The sequence below is a fragment of the Triturus cristatus genome, chromosome 12 (genome assembly GCF_964204655.1).
Source record: "Triturus cristatus chromosome 12, aTriCri1.1, whole genome shotgun sequence".
In the NCBI taxonomy this organism is placed as follows: Eukaryota; Metazoa; Chordata; class Amphibia; order Caudata; family Salamandridae; genus Triturus; species Triturus cristatus.
In genome coordinates, this window is record NC_140595.1 from 90,400,482 (window position 1) to 90,414,424 (window position 13,943).

The 13,943-nt window shown below is 45.4% G+C and overlaps 1 protein-coding gene across 3 annotated transcripts in view; it reads left to right on the forward strand.

Annotated features, from left to right (window-relative positions):
- RUSC1 (RUN and SH3 domain containing 1) overlaps nucleotides 1–13,943 on the forward strand; it is a 145,486-nt gene that overhangs the window by 66,790 nt on the left and 64,753 nt on the right. The window contains exon 4 of one of the 3 annotated variants that reach the window (XM_085639441.1): nucleotides 6,607–6,705. The exons of the other annotated variants lie outside the window; for them this stretch is intronic. Within the exon in view, the coding sequence (XP_085495567.1) occupies nucleotides 6,607–6,705 (99 nt within the window). The remainder of the gene's footprint in view (nucleotides 1–6,606; nucleotides 6,706–13,943) is intronic. 3 annotated transcript variants of the gene reach the window in all.

The window sequence follows — 13,943 nt, forward strand, 5'->3', positions numbered from 1 at the left end:
CAATGGATCGTTGGGTGATAGAATTAGCCATAGGTCGATTGTACTGTAAACAAGCAATGGCCGGACGGCCTTGAAAGTAACAAGGCCGCGCGGCGCGAAAGTGAAAGGAAACCAGTGGTGCGCGCGCACCACTGAGGAGCGGGGGCGAGGGAGCGCGGCAGCGAGGTGAACGCGCGCTGCTGCACGTGCTAGACACGGACGGGAATGGGCGGAGAAAAGGTGGGACATGCGGCTGCCTTTGCCCAATTGCGTGCCTTATTTAAAAATTTTAAAAAACGCTAAAGCCAATGGCAGTCCGCAAAAGCAAATCCACACTCACAAGCTTGTGGTCAGCTTCCAGAACCCCCTTACAAGACTTCTCGCGCTGCGCACTGCAACGCTTGGCGAGAGAACTAAAAAAGGTATTTAGGATACATGGTCATCCAATCGTTGGTGTCTGTGCAGAGCGTACAGGACAATGGCCATGTATTCCAGTTGTAATTGTGATTCTGTACAAATGTGTGTGAAGTAGCTTCACAACTAATAACAATTGACAAAGCCAATAGTGCTGTCTGGTTTTAGGTGCAATGTGGTCACTTGTTGGATTATATATCTGGAAGCACTCAAACAGCTCAGAGAGGACCTAAAATGCTGGTCGGGTGGCACACTAAGAATCATTAGAAATGTAGTTTACATGTTTAAGCCACACCCGTTATTACACAGGCTAGCCCCTTTACAGAGCCCCAACTTCTTTAATCCCACTTAAAGGCCTTCCGGAACCCAAGGTTAGTTGATAATTTAGTGGTACCAGTGTGCTAAGAAAAAAATCTGGACTGGGTGAGCTACACAATGGACCTGATAAAGTTAAGACCTGGGCCTACAGAGCATCTGCACTGCTTCTGGTGTAGTAGACTGCGTAAAATCTGCACTGATTATACTGAAAGGCAAAGCTTTTTCATTCTGTTTAAATAAACACAACGCAATATAGCAACTGATCTTTCGATAAAATCCATCTAATTTACTGATTTAGCTGTATGGTGGCAAATGGGGTCACGACCCTCCCTGGCTCTCCTTCCTGTTTGTATCTCCGTTTGTGTCGCCCCCTGTCAGCTTTACTATCTCACCGCTTGCTCCCTTCCTGTCCACCATGCTGGTGAACGCTAAGCCGTTTTGTGACCTAAGCTGTTTATCCTAGACTGTGAGTGATATTCCTCAACAGATGTGTTTACATCCGCACGGGCTCCTATTGGCTCTCCCTGGTCACGTGCCGGACTGTCCAATCGGGAAGGAGCAGAGCTAGGCGGGCGTCTGCTAGTGCTACTTCCTGGTGCTGGCCCTACCGGTCTTTACCAGGTGAGTAGGACTCCCCTATACCTTCCAGTGCAGCATGAGTGGTCGGTGCCCCCTGCCCCCCCCAGTCTTGCTGATTCCCCGTCTGTGTAAGAGGGTGTTTATAGCGTCGCTTTCACTATCGTCTGTCTGCTTTTCCAACTTATTCTGTGGGATCTACAATGCGTGGCAGTTTACACTAATAAATGTTTAACAATGTTCATAGTTTCGCAACTTTCTTAAATCTCCCAACCCCTACAGCACACAAAATATCACGCCCATCCCATTCGAGCTAACAGAAAAGTGAAAATATTCCTACCCTTTAAGAGTTAAAATCTTTGCTGACCTCTCCCAAGAGTGTTATGTAAATAACTGCCTGCTTGTTTAGTTAAACCCCTCCTACTTTGATAGTTCCGGTCTGCTGGCTTTACTGGTCTGATTCACTGTTTCTAATCACTGACGTCAATATTGTACAATTTCTGATGTCCAAGCCTGTTATCCCAGTCCGGTCGTCTTCTACCTTGCTCTCTGACCTCTCGGGTCATTGTCATCATCCCCGTCCATGTGAACCAGAACCCCCTTGCTTTCCTTGGCCCCGCTGCTTTCCCTGGGGCTTCCACACCCTCCCTGGCACCTGTATGTGGGTAAGGAGGTCACCTTCGCCTTGATGTCCGAGTCACATCTGCCCTCTTCTCTAGGTTCAGAACAGAAGTCATATTTGGGAACCAGAACTCTCACGCGTCCATGGAATATCTTACCCAGTCAGTTTTTACTTTGCAATCTGAACCTGTAATTGTGGATTTAAAATTCAGTAAACAGGACTTTTAAGTACCAAAAAGCCTGAACTCTTTAAACTACTCCCGTATGGATATCAGGAATTTGCATGCTGAGGGATAAGAGTTCGGCTACTTCTGTTTTTTTTTTGTTTGAATAGTTCAACTACTTAACGATTACTGCAGCTCTGGTACTCATTTTGTCGCTGTTAATACACACGCCTTTAAAGGAACTCGCAGAACTCTGAAAGTTTCTCAGGTCCACGTGTGAGTAGCTCACCAGTCCAAAGTTGTTTTTCATAGTGAGAGTTCTGGTTCTGATCATTTAACTGCCTTATTTGTAAAAGATCCAAGTGCCAGGGCTCAAAGATTTGCTCAGAGGACCGCGCCCAACTTTATCAAAGGTTGGGATACCTATTCCTAAGGCTGCATAGTCTTGATTTCAGCTCGCACCTCTTTCGTGTGCCACCAGACACTCCCTGCCTCTTTAATTCACTCTTGCAGGTTCTTTTTAATCACAGACTTCCTGCTTTATCACTTCTTTCCATCCTTTTCTTACCCACTTTTATGGTTTTCCCCCTCTCTTGTTCTGGATCAAAGTCTGTTGAGAAAAATAAGTGCCTGTCCCCAAAAAATGAGCTCTGGTCGGCCACACCTACAACCACCTGTTCAAATCAAGCACTGGACCTAATGATGGGATAAATAGGACCACAAGTTGCTGGGGCAGCCAAGCGCTCTATAAATTCTATAACATAACAAGTACTAGAATACAAATCACAGAGCTGGACAAGATGAACTACTTGTGCATGGACATGGAAACTTGAGGGTTTTGCACTCCTCTAAGCCCCCTTGTCAGCCTTTTTTGTCTACCCACTTTTAATGTCTCAACAATTCTTGTTCCTACTTCCTGGAACCACCACTCTACTTTTGTGTATAGTGTCCCTAATTGGAGTCATCTGATAACCTTAACTTTATACCTTGACCTGACTGCATTCACCCCTCACTAGCTTTCTGGATTGGACACTACCAGAAAAGCCAAGCACAACCTGCTGTCACGGATTATATCCTACCCGCTCTTTGGAATTATTTCCTGGGGTCAGAGCTTTGTTGCTCTCTGTTAACCCCCCCTTACCATCTAAGTAATTGTTAAGTGACCCTCTGGATATGTAACCTATTTGTCCAGTCCTGGCTTTTACCCAACAATAACAAGTGGACTGTGAGTTTTAAGATTATATTTCTGAGAGGAAAAGTGAAACAACAAATTCCATAATGGAAAATGGTTTGATTAAAAAGCAAAGAATGGTTGGTTGAGCTTAGACTCTGATGCTGTCCAGGGGCCGTATTACCAAAAGTGTCCCGGATGTGGAATGGGTGTGTCTATTTGCTTTTACATACCATTATTATTACAGAAGGGGCAGGTGATGCTTGTGTGGCCCATCTGTAACACAGATTGCGCCAGTACACATGTAGTGCGGCACAATCTCAAGAGGCATTCTGCCCCCATGCAAATGAGGAAACACTTTGGCTCTGCAATCTTGCATCTTGGACACAGGCGGAGAGGCAAAGGATCTGGCAGTGGGAACACTGACTGTGTTACAAATAGGTGGGGCACAGTCATTGTGCTGTCTGGGACACCCCTCGGGTGGGGAGAATGTGGGCCTGTGGACCCACCCCCACACAACCCCTTCCCGGTGTGAGCAGTCAAAAGGCTTGAGCTCTGATGCTATCCTTTTGAGTTTGCTCATTATGGTCAGAGCCTGCAGGCTTTCTGGGGCCACTCTTTGTCCTGTCTGGTTCATGAGCCAGGACCATGTGTGCTGCCAGGTGGCACCCCCTGACTGCTCTTGGAGCTAAAATCTATGGCGCTGTGAGTGGCCCCCTCATCCCCTCATGCCTGCTTTCTTTGGTCAGGCCCTATCGCCTAAGTGAATAAGATTGTTTGTTGTTGCCCTTTTGAGATTCTGTCTATCCCTGCTCAGCCTATATCATGATGCTGTTTATCGAATGGGATGAGTGTGAATCCTGGCTATTAATAGGTTTGGACCTGGAAGCTGAGCGTAGAGGTCATCATACTCCAGATTGGGTGTCCGGCATGTTACTGACACCAACATGTGGTTGGCAGCCTGCATATTGCAGACATTTACAACTTCTACCTCCTTCACTCTCTTACCTTCTCTGAAGCATTCAGTACCATGCTCTACACAACCCCCTACAACATCCTGGCACATTGAGTGTGGTTCAAAGCACTGCCCTACAGCGTTTCTGGTCATAACTGATAAATACAGCTTTATTGTCCACAGTAGTTCCTATTGACTGATCTTATTTTGAAAGCATGTGAAATTCCGCAAGGCTCTCTCCTCCCACGAGTAATTTTAAACTCATTTGTAAAACTCGTGAGAATCTTTCTGGCAAACCTATATATCCGCATCCGCTAGGATGCAGAAGACACGGAGCTTTAGCTAAGGATCGCAATTGAATCTTGACATCACCTTTCCTCGTAACTATCCGAACCATGAAGCCCATGGCCTGCCTCAGACAAAGTCTGACCAAGATTGATTTCATGCTCATTGCTAATTTCATCAAAAACAATAGGTCCAGGGAAGGCAGGCATCACCAAATCCCTAAACTTCCATATCAGCAAACAAATTCAAAACGCACATAGCTCTCAATACAAAAGCTTCCTGCCATCAACTACCTCTTCTCCAGAGAGTGAAGCCATCGCTCCCAGAAGGCTTTACAATGGCCATACAAGTACTGTTCCCTCTCACCAATGCCCTACTCTCGGCCTTACAGACACCTGCCTGTTGCCCTGGAGAGCATCTCCCGTGCTGCAGCAAGCCTCATCAGAGGTCTCTGAACATTTTGCAAATGATCACTTGCACTTGTAGATCTCTGCTGGTCCCTACTGCCCTCGTGTATCCTCTTCAGGACCTGCTGCATCATTCGAAGGTGATCAATAGAGGATCTCCTCGTTAAGAGCACTACATCGCGACAAAGTAACAGTCCACCTCCACTCTCAGAACCAGCTTCCCTTCATTTACACATTGACTGCAGTTTCGCATTTGATCCAATACAGTGCTCCACTGTCCTTTGGCTAGGTGCATGGTTAACAAACCCCACATAGGTAGATCAATTTATCCATACACTCCCTCATAAGGGGCACCCAACATCAAGACATCAGAAGGACTCTGCAAACCCAGCAGCAGTAAAATCACCAGACTAGAGATTAGGAAAGGTAAGAAGAAAACCATATGCCAGACGTGCTCCTATCACACCTAAAGATATTGATTGATTGGCATAATAGTCAAAGGCGCTGTCTGCTCTCTGGCGTCAGAACAGGCATGCTTCCTGAGATCAGACTCTGCTTGTTGGGTGGTCTTAGACTGTTCCTACTCTAGTGGCCCAAACTGTGCCTGCTGTCGAGGATCAGACCCTGCTCTCTCTGCTGGCTTTTGGATGGATTAGGCCTTTATTGCTGTATGGGGCTCCTGGGACCTCACTGTCCTCTGTGTAGAGTCACTGAATGTAGTGTCCCCAGCCGTCTGTTCTTTGGATCAGGCTCTCCTGCTCTCTGAGGTCTGACCACACCTTCTCTGTGGTGTCAGAAGATGTCTGCGTTGTCCCCTGCTGAGGGGTTACCCTCTGCCTGCTCGCTGTGATCAGGCGGTGGCTTTGTCTCGAGAGCCACCCATGTCTGCTACCGTTCTCTGGTGTCAAACCCCATACACTCTCTGGTTATCAAGCTGTGCTTGCTTTCTGGACTCTCACACATCCTGATCTAAAGCCCTCCTCTTGTCTGCTCTCCGGGGTCTTCACCCCCTTCTGTCTTGTCCCTACTTAGGACAAAGGCTGCTCTGTGTGGTCCCACCCTCCTACTTCTTTCCGATCATACCCTTCCTGTTCCAGTAGGCCTAACCCTCACTGCTTTCATGGGTTTTACATTGTCTGCTCTTTGGGGCTTAACCCTGCCTGCTTTCTGGGCTCAGACCATGCCTACTGCCGTCCTCAGGCTGCTTTTTTCTAAGGTTTGGCCATGCTTGTTTCATGGACACATACTTCGATTTTTCTCGCCCCCACCTCCATCACGCACCATTCGTTTTGCACCCCAGGCAACGTGATGCCCCCTTCAAATTTGTTTGCTTGCCCATTATGCGCCTGGCCCCATTCCCCCCAAGCCACTAATTGGGTTGCAGACTTCGTGCCATTGCACTGACCTATTGTCCAATGACCTTGGGGGCCCTTTGACCTTTGCTTATTGCTGTGTTTTATCACCCAGGCCGCGGTCACTGCACCCCTCTTCCTTGCTACGTCACTGACTCTGACTGACTGCTTCATTGCTCCACGAACCACTTGCCCTCATGCCGGGTGATGCTTCTGTGTTCTCACAATGGTAACTGAGTGGGCACGTGCGTGATGTGCGTTGCTCGGCAACCAGCAGGGGGAGTACGTTTTCCTGAGAAGCCACACACTGAGCTGAACTTTCTCTAGGCGCTTGGGAGAATGACCCCAGGTCTCTTCTTTCCAGGTAGGCCGTGTCGGTGCATCCTCGGTTACACCAGCGGGGGACCAGTGTGGATGGCTGCGGGCGGCGGCAGCAGCGCCCACCACCAGGAGCGGAAGAGAGGTAAAGTACCAGGGGGCCCTCCAACCCCATAATGTCCTCCCAGTGTTAGAAGGGGAGAGGGGTACATCCAGTTAGGAGTGGCCGTGAACTCTTCCATGGCAGGCTGTGGTGAGAAAAGGAACAGTGGGACGGACAGGCTCTTATACATTGGCTCCTGTGATGGATTCTGGGGGTAAATTTCCAGGCAATTGCAGGACTTTCACGTTCTCTGAGAAGCCTCAATGTGGAAAGGTCAGCTCCTCCGCCACCATGGATTAAATATTGTTAATTGCAGCACATTTTTAACACCACCATCTTCCGGGCACAAAAAGCTACTACAGTTCTCTGACTCCTGGCCACCCGAAGACATTTTAGAGCCTGCTTTTTACTTGTTCCATGGGGCACAGGAGACACATTGTTATTGATCCCACAAATCATAGTTGTTCCCTAAGTAGGTTTATTGATAATCCTTTCTATTGAGGTTTATATTTTGTTCACAGCAGAAAAGGTTTAATTTCCAAATCATCAAACATTTATCTATTTATTTGGAGTTTTATATAGCGCGAACATGACACTTTAGGTTTTAAGAGTGCTGTAAACTTGTAAATAATCCTATTTCATCTGTATTGGTCAAACAAGAAGAGACTCAATGCATTTCCAAACTGTCCGAGACTTCAATAGGGGTCACCTCCCTCAACATTTTACACATGGGGTAAAATATGACCTACCGTATATTATAAGGATATTGCCAGACACTATTGTGTAGATTGGTCGAGCGCACTATCACCCGGGAGAGTATCCTGGCGCTGAATAGGTGTAAGTCTAGTGAAAACATGGACCTAGTAGTAGGTAAAAGTGGCAAGCTCATATTTAGGTGGATACTGCTTTCTGAAGGATATAGCGGGTCTCTTCTTTTGTTATGGTATATTGTATTGGATTGTAATTGCATTTATATAGCGCTTACTACCCCTGATGAGGCATCAAAGCGCTTTTTTGGCAAGTAGCACGCTACTCCGGAACCCATAGAGGATTAGTGGTCAATTAGTATAGTGAAATATGAAATTAATTTGAGCGATGGATATGTTAGTCTGTTATTTGGATTGAAAAGGATAGTGGAAGGATGGAAGAGGGAAAAAGATTGCATTTATAAAGCACTTGCTACCCGTGATGAGGTGTTGAAGCGCTTTTAGGCGAGTAGCACGCTACTCCGTAACCAAAAAAGAATTAGTGGTGAATTAGTCTGGAGAAATATGAAATTAATTTGAGAGGTGGACATGTTAGTCTGTCATTTGGATTGAAAAGGATAGTGAAGGGATAGAAGAGGGAAGGGTCTAGAAAGTTATTGTTTTTTTATGTCTAACCACACCTTTATCATTTTAACAAAATATGCTGATAATAAACACTGCATTAAAATCTGGGCTTGGCCTCCCACTTAGTGTCATATCCCTGGGTACAGCCTTCTTTGCATCTCGCTATCAGAACCACCCCATAATATCAGATAATCAGATGCCTATATATTTACTTTTAAGGCTTATTTGGTCTTGAATTGAATTCTCCCCTCCACCGATGGCTGATGGCAGTTGTCTGATGCACTCTATGCTCTACCACCCTTAGGGATATCTTTTTTAGCCCCATGACTCTTTGAGGGGGACCTAACACAAGCAATGTGTGGAATCCCCTTTCACGCTCTGGCTTGATGCTGCTGACCTATTGTTAACAATTCTTTCAAAAATGACTAGCGTGTGCTTTCTCCCTCACTCATGCTTTTGACTGTTTCTTGATCTTTCTGCCTGCAGGGAAGTGCTTGTGAGACTAATTTGCATCTGAAAAGTACCCTCAATCTTCACACTCTTTGTCACACTAAGGTGTTTATATCTTACGTGCATTTTATGCAGAAATGAATCATTTTTGTATTTTTTTCTCCAGCATTGGCAGAGACAATTGGTCAGTCTTTAATATCCTAACTGGCATTTGTGCATGCAGCTCAGCCTGAGTTTATTTCAATTAGCAAATTACAGCCAGATGAAGTGGCTTTGCCAATGCTTATTTTACTTCAGAGTTCTATTAGTTTTAACCTAAATTGCATTCTAATTCTCAGACAGTGCTGTTAGGGTTCCCTGACCCCCAGTTCACTTGAAGACCTTTTAGAACCTGCCATTTAATAGATCTATTAGGTTGTAGGACACACAATATTTTATTGATCCCACAAAATTGTATTTGTTTGTATCCAAAGTATATCTATTGATAATCCTTTCTAGTGTGGTTTAAGATTTATCCACAATAGAAAAAGTTTAATTTTCAAATCATCAACTATATAAATAGGCATATTTCACCTGCACTAATCAAAGGAAAAGAGAGACATTTCAAACTCGATGCATTTCGGGACGTTCTGACTCTTCATTAGAAGTCTCCTCCCTTAGCATTTATATATATATATATATATATATGAGCTGATGTACCCCCAGCCGTACAGTGTGAGCATAGTGCAAGTCACCTGAGGAGTATGTGGCCATGTAGAGGAATGGGGCCGAAGGCCAAGTTCTTTCAAGAGGTCATGAGAATCAAGGTGACTCTCAGAATCCCTTTAACAAATGGCAAAGGGTATTTTATTCCTTATAATTAAGGCTTGCGGTTATCCGTTTTTATTGATTTTTACAGACAAATACAGACAGAAAACAATGTGTTTCCTGTCTGTATTTATTTCTAAAAGCGGAAAAATACTGAAAATAGTGCTTGTTGTGAGAGACTCTCCATGCTGTCTTTCATGAGTTCCAGGCAAAGCTGAGCTGATAGACAGCTTGGAGAGTTAAAAATCGGGATTAGATTTCAATAAATACAGGCATATGTTAACAAATATTTGTAGTATAACGCCTTTAAGGTACCTATTGACTGATGAGAAGTCCATGGTTAGCAGTGTTAAACGCTGCAGAAAGATCTAACAAAATTAAAGCAGCGTTCCCTTCCTTGTCTGAAGTTATTCTGACTTACTCGGAAGACAATAGACATAAACAATTGACATAAACAATGATATATATATATATATATATAACCATATCCTACTGGCGGTCTTCAGTAGGTAGTTATAGTTAGGACCATGTTTCCATAGTATAAACGTTTTTGTGACTTGCCTATATCTTTTACGCCATTCGACAAATCTTCACAAAGTTTTTTTTAAAAAAGTGGTGTTGATTTTTGTTGCACATGGAATGGTTCGGGGTAATCCGTCAAGCTGGGGCCGAGAAAAGGGGGGTTTTTCCAATGTTAAATTCCATATGGAATTTTGAAGACGACTACAGCCCGAACTGCTGGACGGAATTACACCAAACGTGGTAGAAAGCTAGCTCTTGGTCCAGAAAGAGTGCTTTTTTAGGTCGAACCTAGACAGCGCTTGCCCTCTAGGCAATCTGTTGTATCTACTTTATGGAGTCTGACTCCTCCTTTGCTTATGATTGGCTTATCTGTGTGTCATTTTAAAATGCGAGTGTGGTAATGGCGGATAGATGTTGCATGCCCCACCGTTTTTGAAAAGTTAACTCCCATGGAGTATTGCCTCGGGAGCGAGCAGCAGCGCGCACTCTGCTTGCCTGCCTTAATGTTGTTTATTTCCTTATTTCAACATTGCCTTCTGTGCATCGATCTTGACTGCTGTGCTTGGTTCGCTGTCCTTGCTGTTGGCCCCGCCCTCCAACCATTCCTGGACTCTGCCACTTCCTCTGGGTCTTTGGACAACGCTAAGAGTCCTAAGAAGAAAGCGTTCTCGCGTGGCTTGCTCTTGTAATTTTTTTTTTTTAAAGATGAACCGCCCGAGTTAAGGAGTTGGGGCGGGCGGGGGAGGGGGTGGTTGGTAAGAAACAGTGGGAAGGGTCTGCAGAAACCATGGCACACATGGGACTGCCTGTCGCCTGCTCCTCGCTGGTTTCCTGTGGTGGGTTAGGAAATGGATGCCGCCGGCTCTGAGGGATGGAGGCACCGGCTCTTTGTCCTCCCCGAGGCCATATGCATGGTTTTTATATAACACCTGCACGTCTGTCGCCTCTTGTCCTCTGCCCTGGCTTTCCTCCTGCGCATACACGTGGCTGCATTTGTGTGTGTGCAATCTGCCGCTGCAGACACTGCTACAAGTGGTTCCCAGAGACACCTAACCTCATTTTAATTTGCATGGCAGGATGCCTCTGTCCTTTCCACGCGAGGCATTCTAAACGAGTCAGGGCGACTAACCGAGACGAGCAGTATGTACATTGTCATGTAATTCACGTAGGCCACCGTACTGGCAAGGATGGCTGCCTGCAGAGCTCATAAGGGTCTGTGAAATGGTTGCACCATGCTATCGTATATCTTTTTTTTTTCAACCATGCATGCCTATTTTGGCTGAAAATCTCTTGCGCTTTCCCTGTCTGGCGCTTCTGCCATGAGCGGTAAATAGTGGCACCGACACAGAAGGGGCCAATGGTTATGCTCTGCGACATTGAACACCCTTCTTGTAATTTGCAGATGTTTGTTACACTTCTGGCATTAATTGTTTCATGGGGCATTCCGATTGATATGCCGTGGCCCTGGGTATCTGGGTAGTGATGGTGGCAGGGATGCATGCCCATTGTGCTTTGGGCACCAATACTGGCTGTGGGCTCATTATTTATTCAAACGGTTACTCGGCCTCTCTGTGTGTAGTTCTGCATAGCTGGTCTATTGTAGTCCTGGCTTCCTTGGGCTTCACTTTCGGTGCTGATGGAAGGCTCACCTTGGTTGGCAAAGTTTTAAACGAGAATACGTTTAAGGGGGGTGCTTTGTGAATATTTTGGTGGCATTGGGCCTAACCTTCAGTAAATGCTGTGAATGCATATTTTGATGGGCAGCAGGGTGTTAATGCCAGGGTGGTGAAAAGTTACTTTAGAAGGGCGCAAGTTGTGGCTTTGTAGGTCCCTCTCTGGTTTCTCTCTTGCCATTTGATTTGTGAGCTCTGTGGTTTTCCTGCGCTCTACCTAGTGAGCTCTTTTTGGTAAACTCCTTTCATATTTCACTATACTAATTCACCACTAATACTGTATGAGTTCCAGAGTAGCATACTACTCACCGAAAAAGCATTTCAACACACCATCGGGGGTAGCAAGCGCTATATAAATGCAAACCTTTTTCTGTTCTCTATCCCTCCACTATCCTTCTCAATCCAGATAACTGGCTAACATATCCATCATTGTATTCACTTTCATATTTCACTATACTAATATACCACAAATCCTCTATGGGTTCCGGAGTAGTGTGCTACTCACCGATAAAGGGCTTCAATGCCTCGTCGTGGGTAGTAAGTGCTATATAAATGTCGTTACAATACAATACAAAAGTGAAGGCGTGGACGGCTTCATGCAGGAGGAGGTCCAGCAGCACCTGAGCCCACTCCAGACCCTCGAGATGGCGGCCTCGCGCAGCCTCACCTGCAAACAGGTACAGTGGGGGGTCCAAGGGAGGGAAGGGGTAAGGGAAAGTGACGAGGGAATTTTGGGGGGCTTGGGGAAGGAATCACAGCTGGGGGCTTGATGCTATGCTCCGGAGGTTATTCACAAGATACACATGCGTAGTACAAACCCACCATGAGCTATGGTGGCGACGTACTCACTCTCACCCTCGACTGCTGACTCAGAACACTTATTTTAATTCCGTCTTCCTTTCTTGTTTTCTCTTCTGTACCCAGTTTGATTAATGGTTTGATTACCGGTTTGCCTCGAGGGTGCTTCTATCAAGTGACTCTTATTAAGGACATTTCAAACCTAGGTTCCGGTTTAGAGACTTTGAAGCGGGTGGACCAGGTTCGAGTCTTGGCGTCGGCCCAACATCTTGTGATTCTGGGCAAATCAATTAATGTCCTCGTGCCTACAAAAAATGAATGTGTCCATGTGTAACGTAACTGGTGCTCAAGTAAAGCGCTCCAATACCTTCGGGTCGAGCTCGCTCTATCTAAAACTGCAAAAATAAAAACATCCTTTGATTCCTGAACAAGTGTACACCCAGAGAACTCACTAGTGGGATTTCCTCCACCATCCAACCTTGTGCATTACCACCCCATTCTATTTCATGCCCTAGTTTCCTCCTTGTGTTGCCCCTTGTTGGCTGCCTGCAGAGGGCTGGGTCCATAAGAGACCAACCATGTTCCTCCTTTCTGTTAGATTGCAGGTGAGATTCCAGTCTGTGTTACACATAGCTCTGGATCAGCAGACTGATTTACAAATATTAAGACACTTCCTCTATTTTGTATGTATTGCCTCTGTATAGTGGCTATGCTACCTGTTGGCTGCTTCAGAGGTCTTTTGACACCAGGAGGGGAAAGAGTGCATTTAGCAACAAGATGGTGGTTATCAACAGACAACTGAGTTACTAGAGTTTCAATTCACAAATACTCAATAACAAAAGTTAGAAGTTTAATCCTCTATGCTTACTCCTTCATTTTGAATTAATTTAGGACTTTTTGGGAAATCAAATACATAGCTATTTCTGTATGTGCAAATGAAACACGGTTACGTTTTTGATCTGAAAATCGACCACAAAAAGCATTTTCCACTGAAATGTTTTCTTTTTACTCCAAAGGGAAGATATTTTCTCCATGAAAATCCCCTTGCCTTAAACTGCTATCCTTCTCCATGCTCACCCTGAAAATCATTTACTGTCATCCTTTCCAGCAGCAGATTCATGAGCATGCATGGGAAACAATCTGCCATTTTATTTTGCTTCCTATGTGGTGCCCACAAAATCAGATATTCTGAACTAACAGATGAAGTGTATTTTTTAAATTTGTGTCTGTTTATCGTTTTCCAGTTTTCAGAGTAAGAGATTAATTCTGTGGCTTTCCAGCAATGCTCACCCTTTTCTTACTTTTTGTGTCATATAGCGCCTTAGTGCCCCTTGTTAGAGTCATAAGGAACCTTAGGGCTTCTTGTTATTGTCATAGTTGAGCTCACGCTGAGACTCGAAGCTGGTTCCCCAGCCGCGAAGAGGTCAGACCTGGCCATTACACCACACCCTCTCCCCACTTTCATGGTTAGTTGTTGGTTCTGTTTTAGGCGGCACTAACAGGAGAAATGGGCTGGTGCAAGCTGCATCCTGACGAGAGCCCCGGCACTTATTTTTTTACAAATTAACCACTGGGCAAGAAGAAGTGCACCTTCCCACAACATAGCCCAGGTCCGCAAAAATCTTTTTCTTTTTAAAGTCACTATTATTTGGCGGCTTCCGACACTATGTAACTCAACATAAGCTCTGGTCGCACTCAA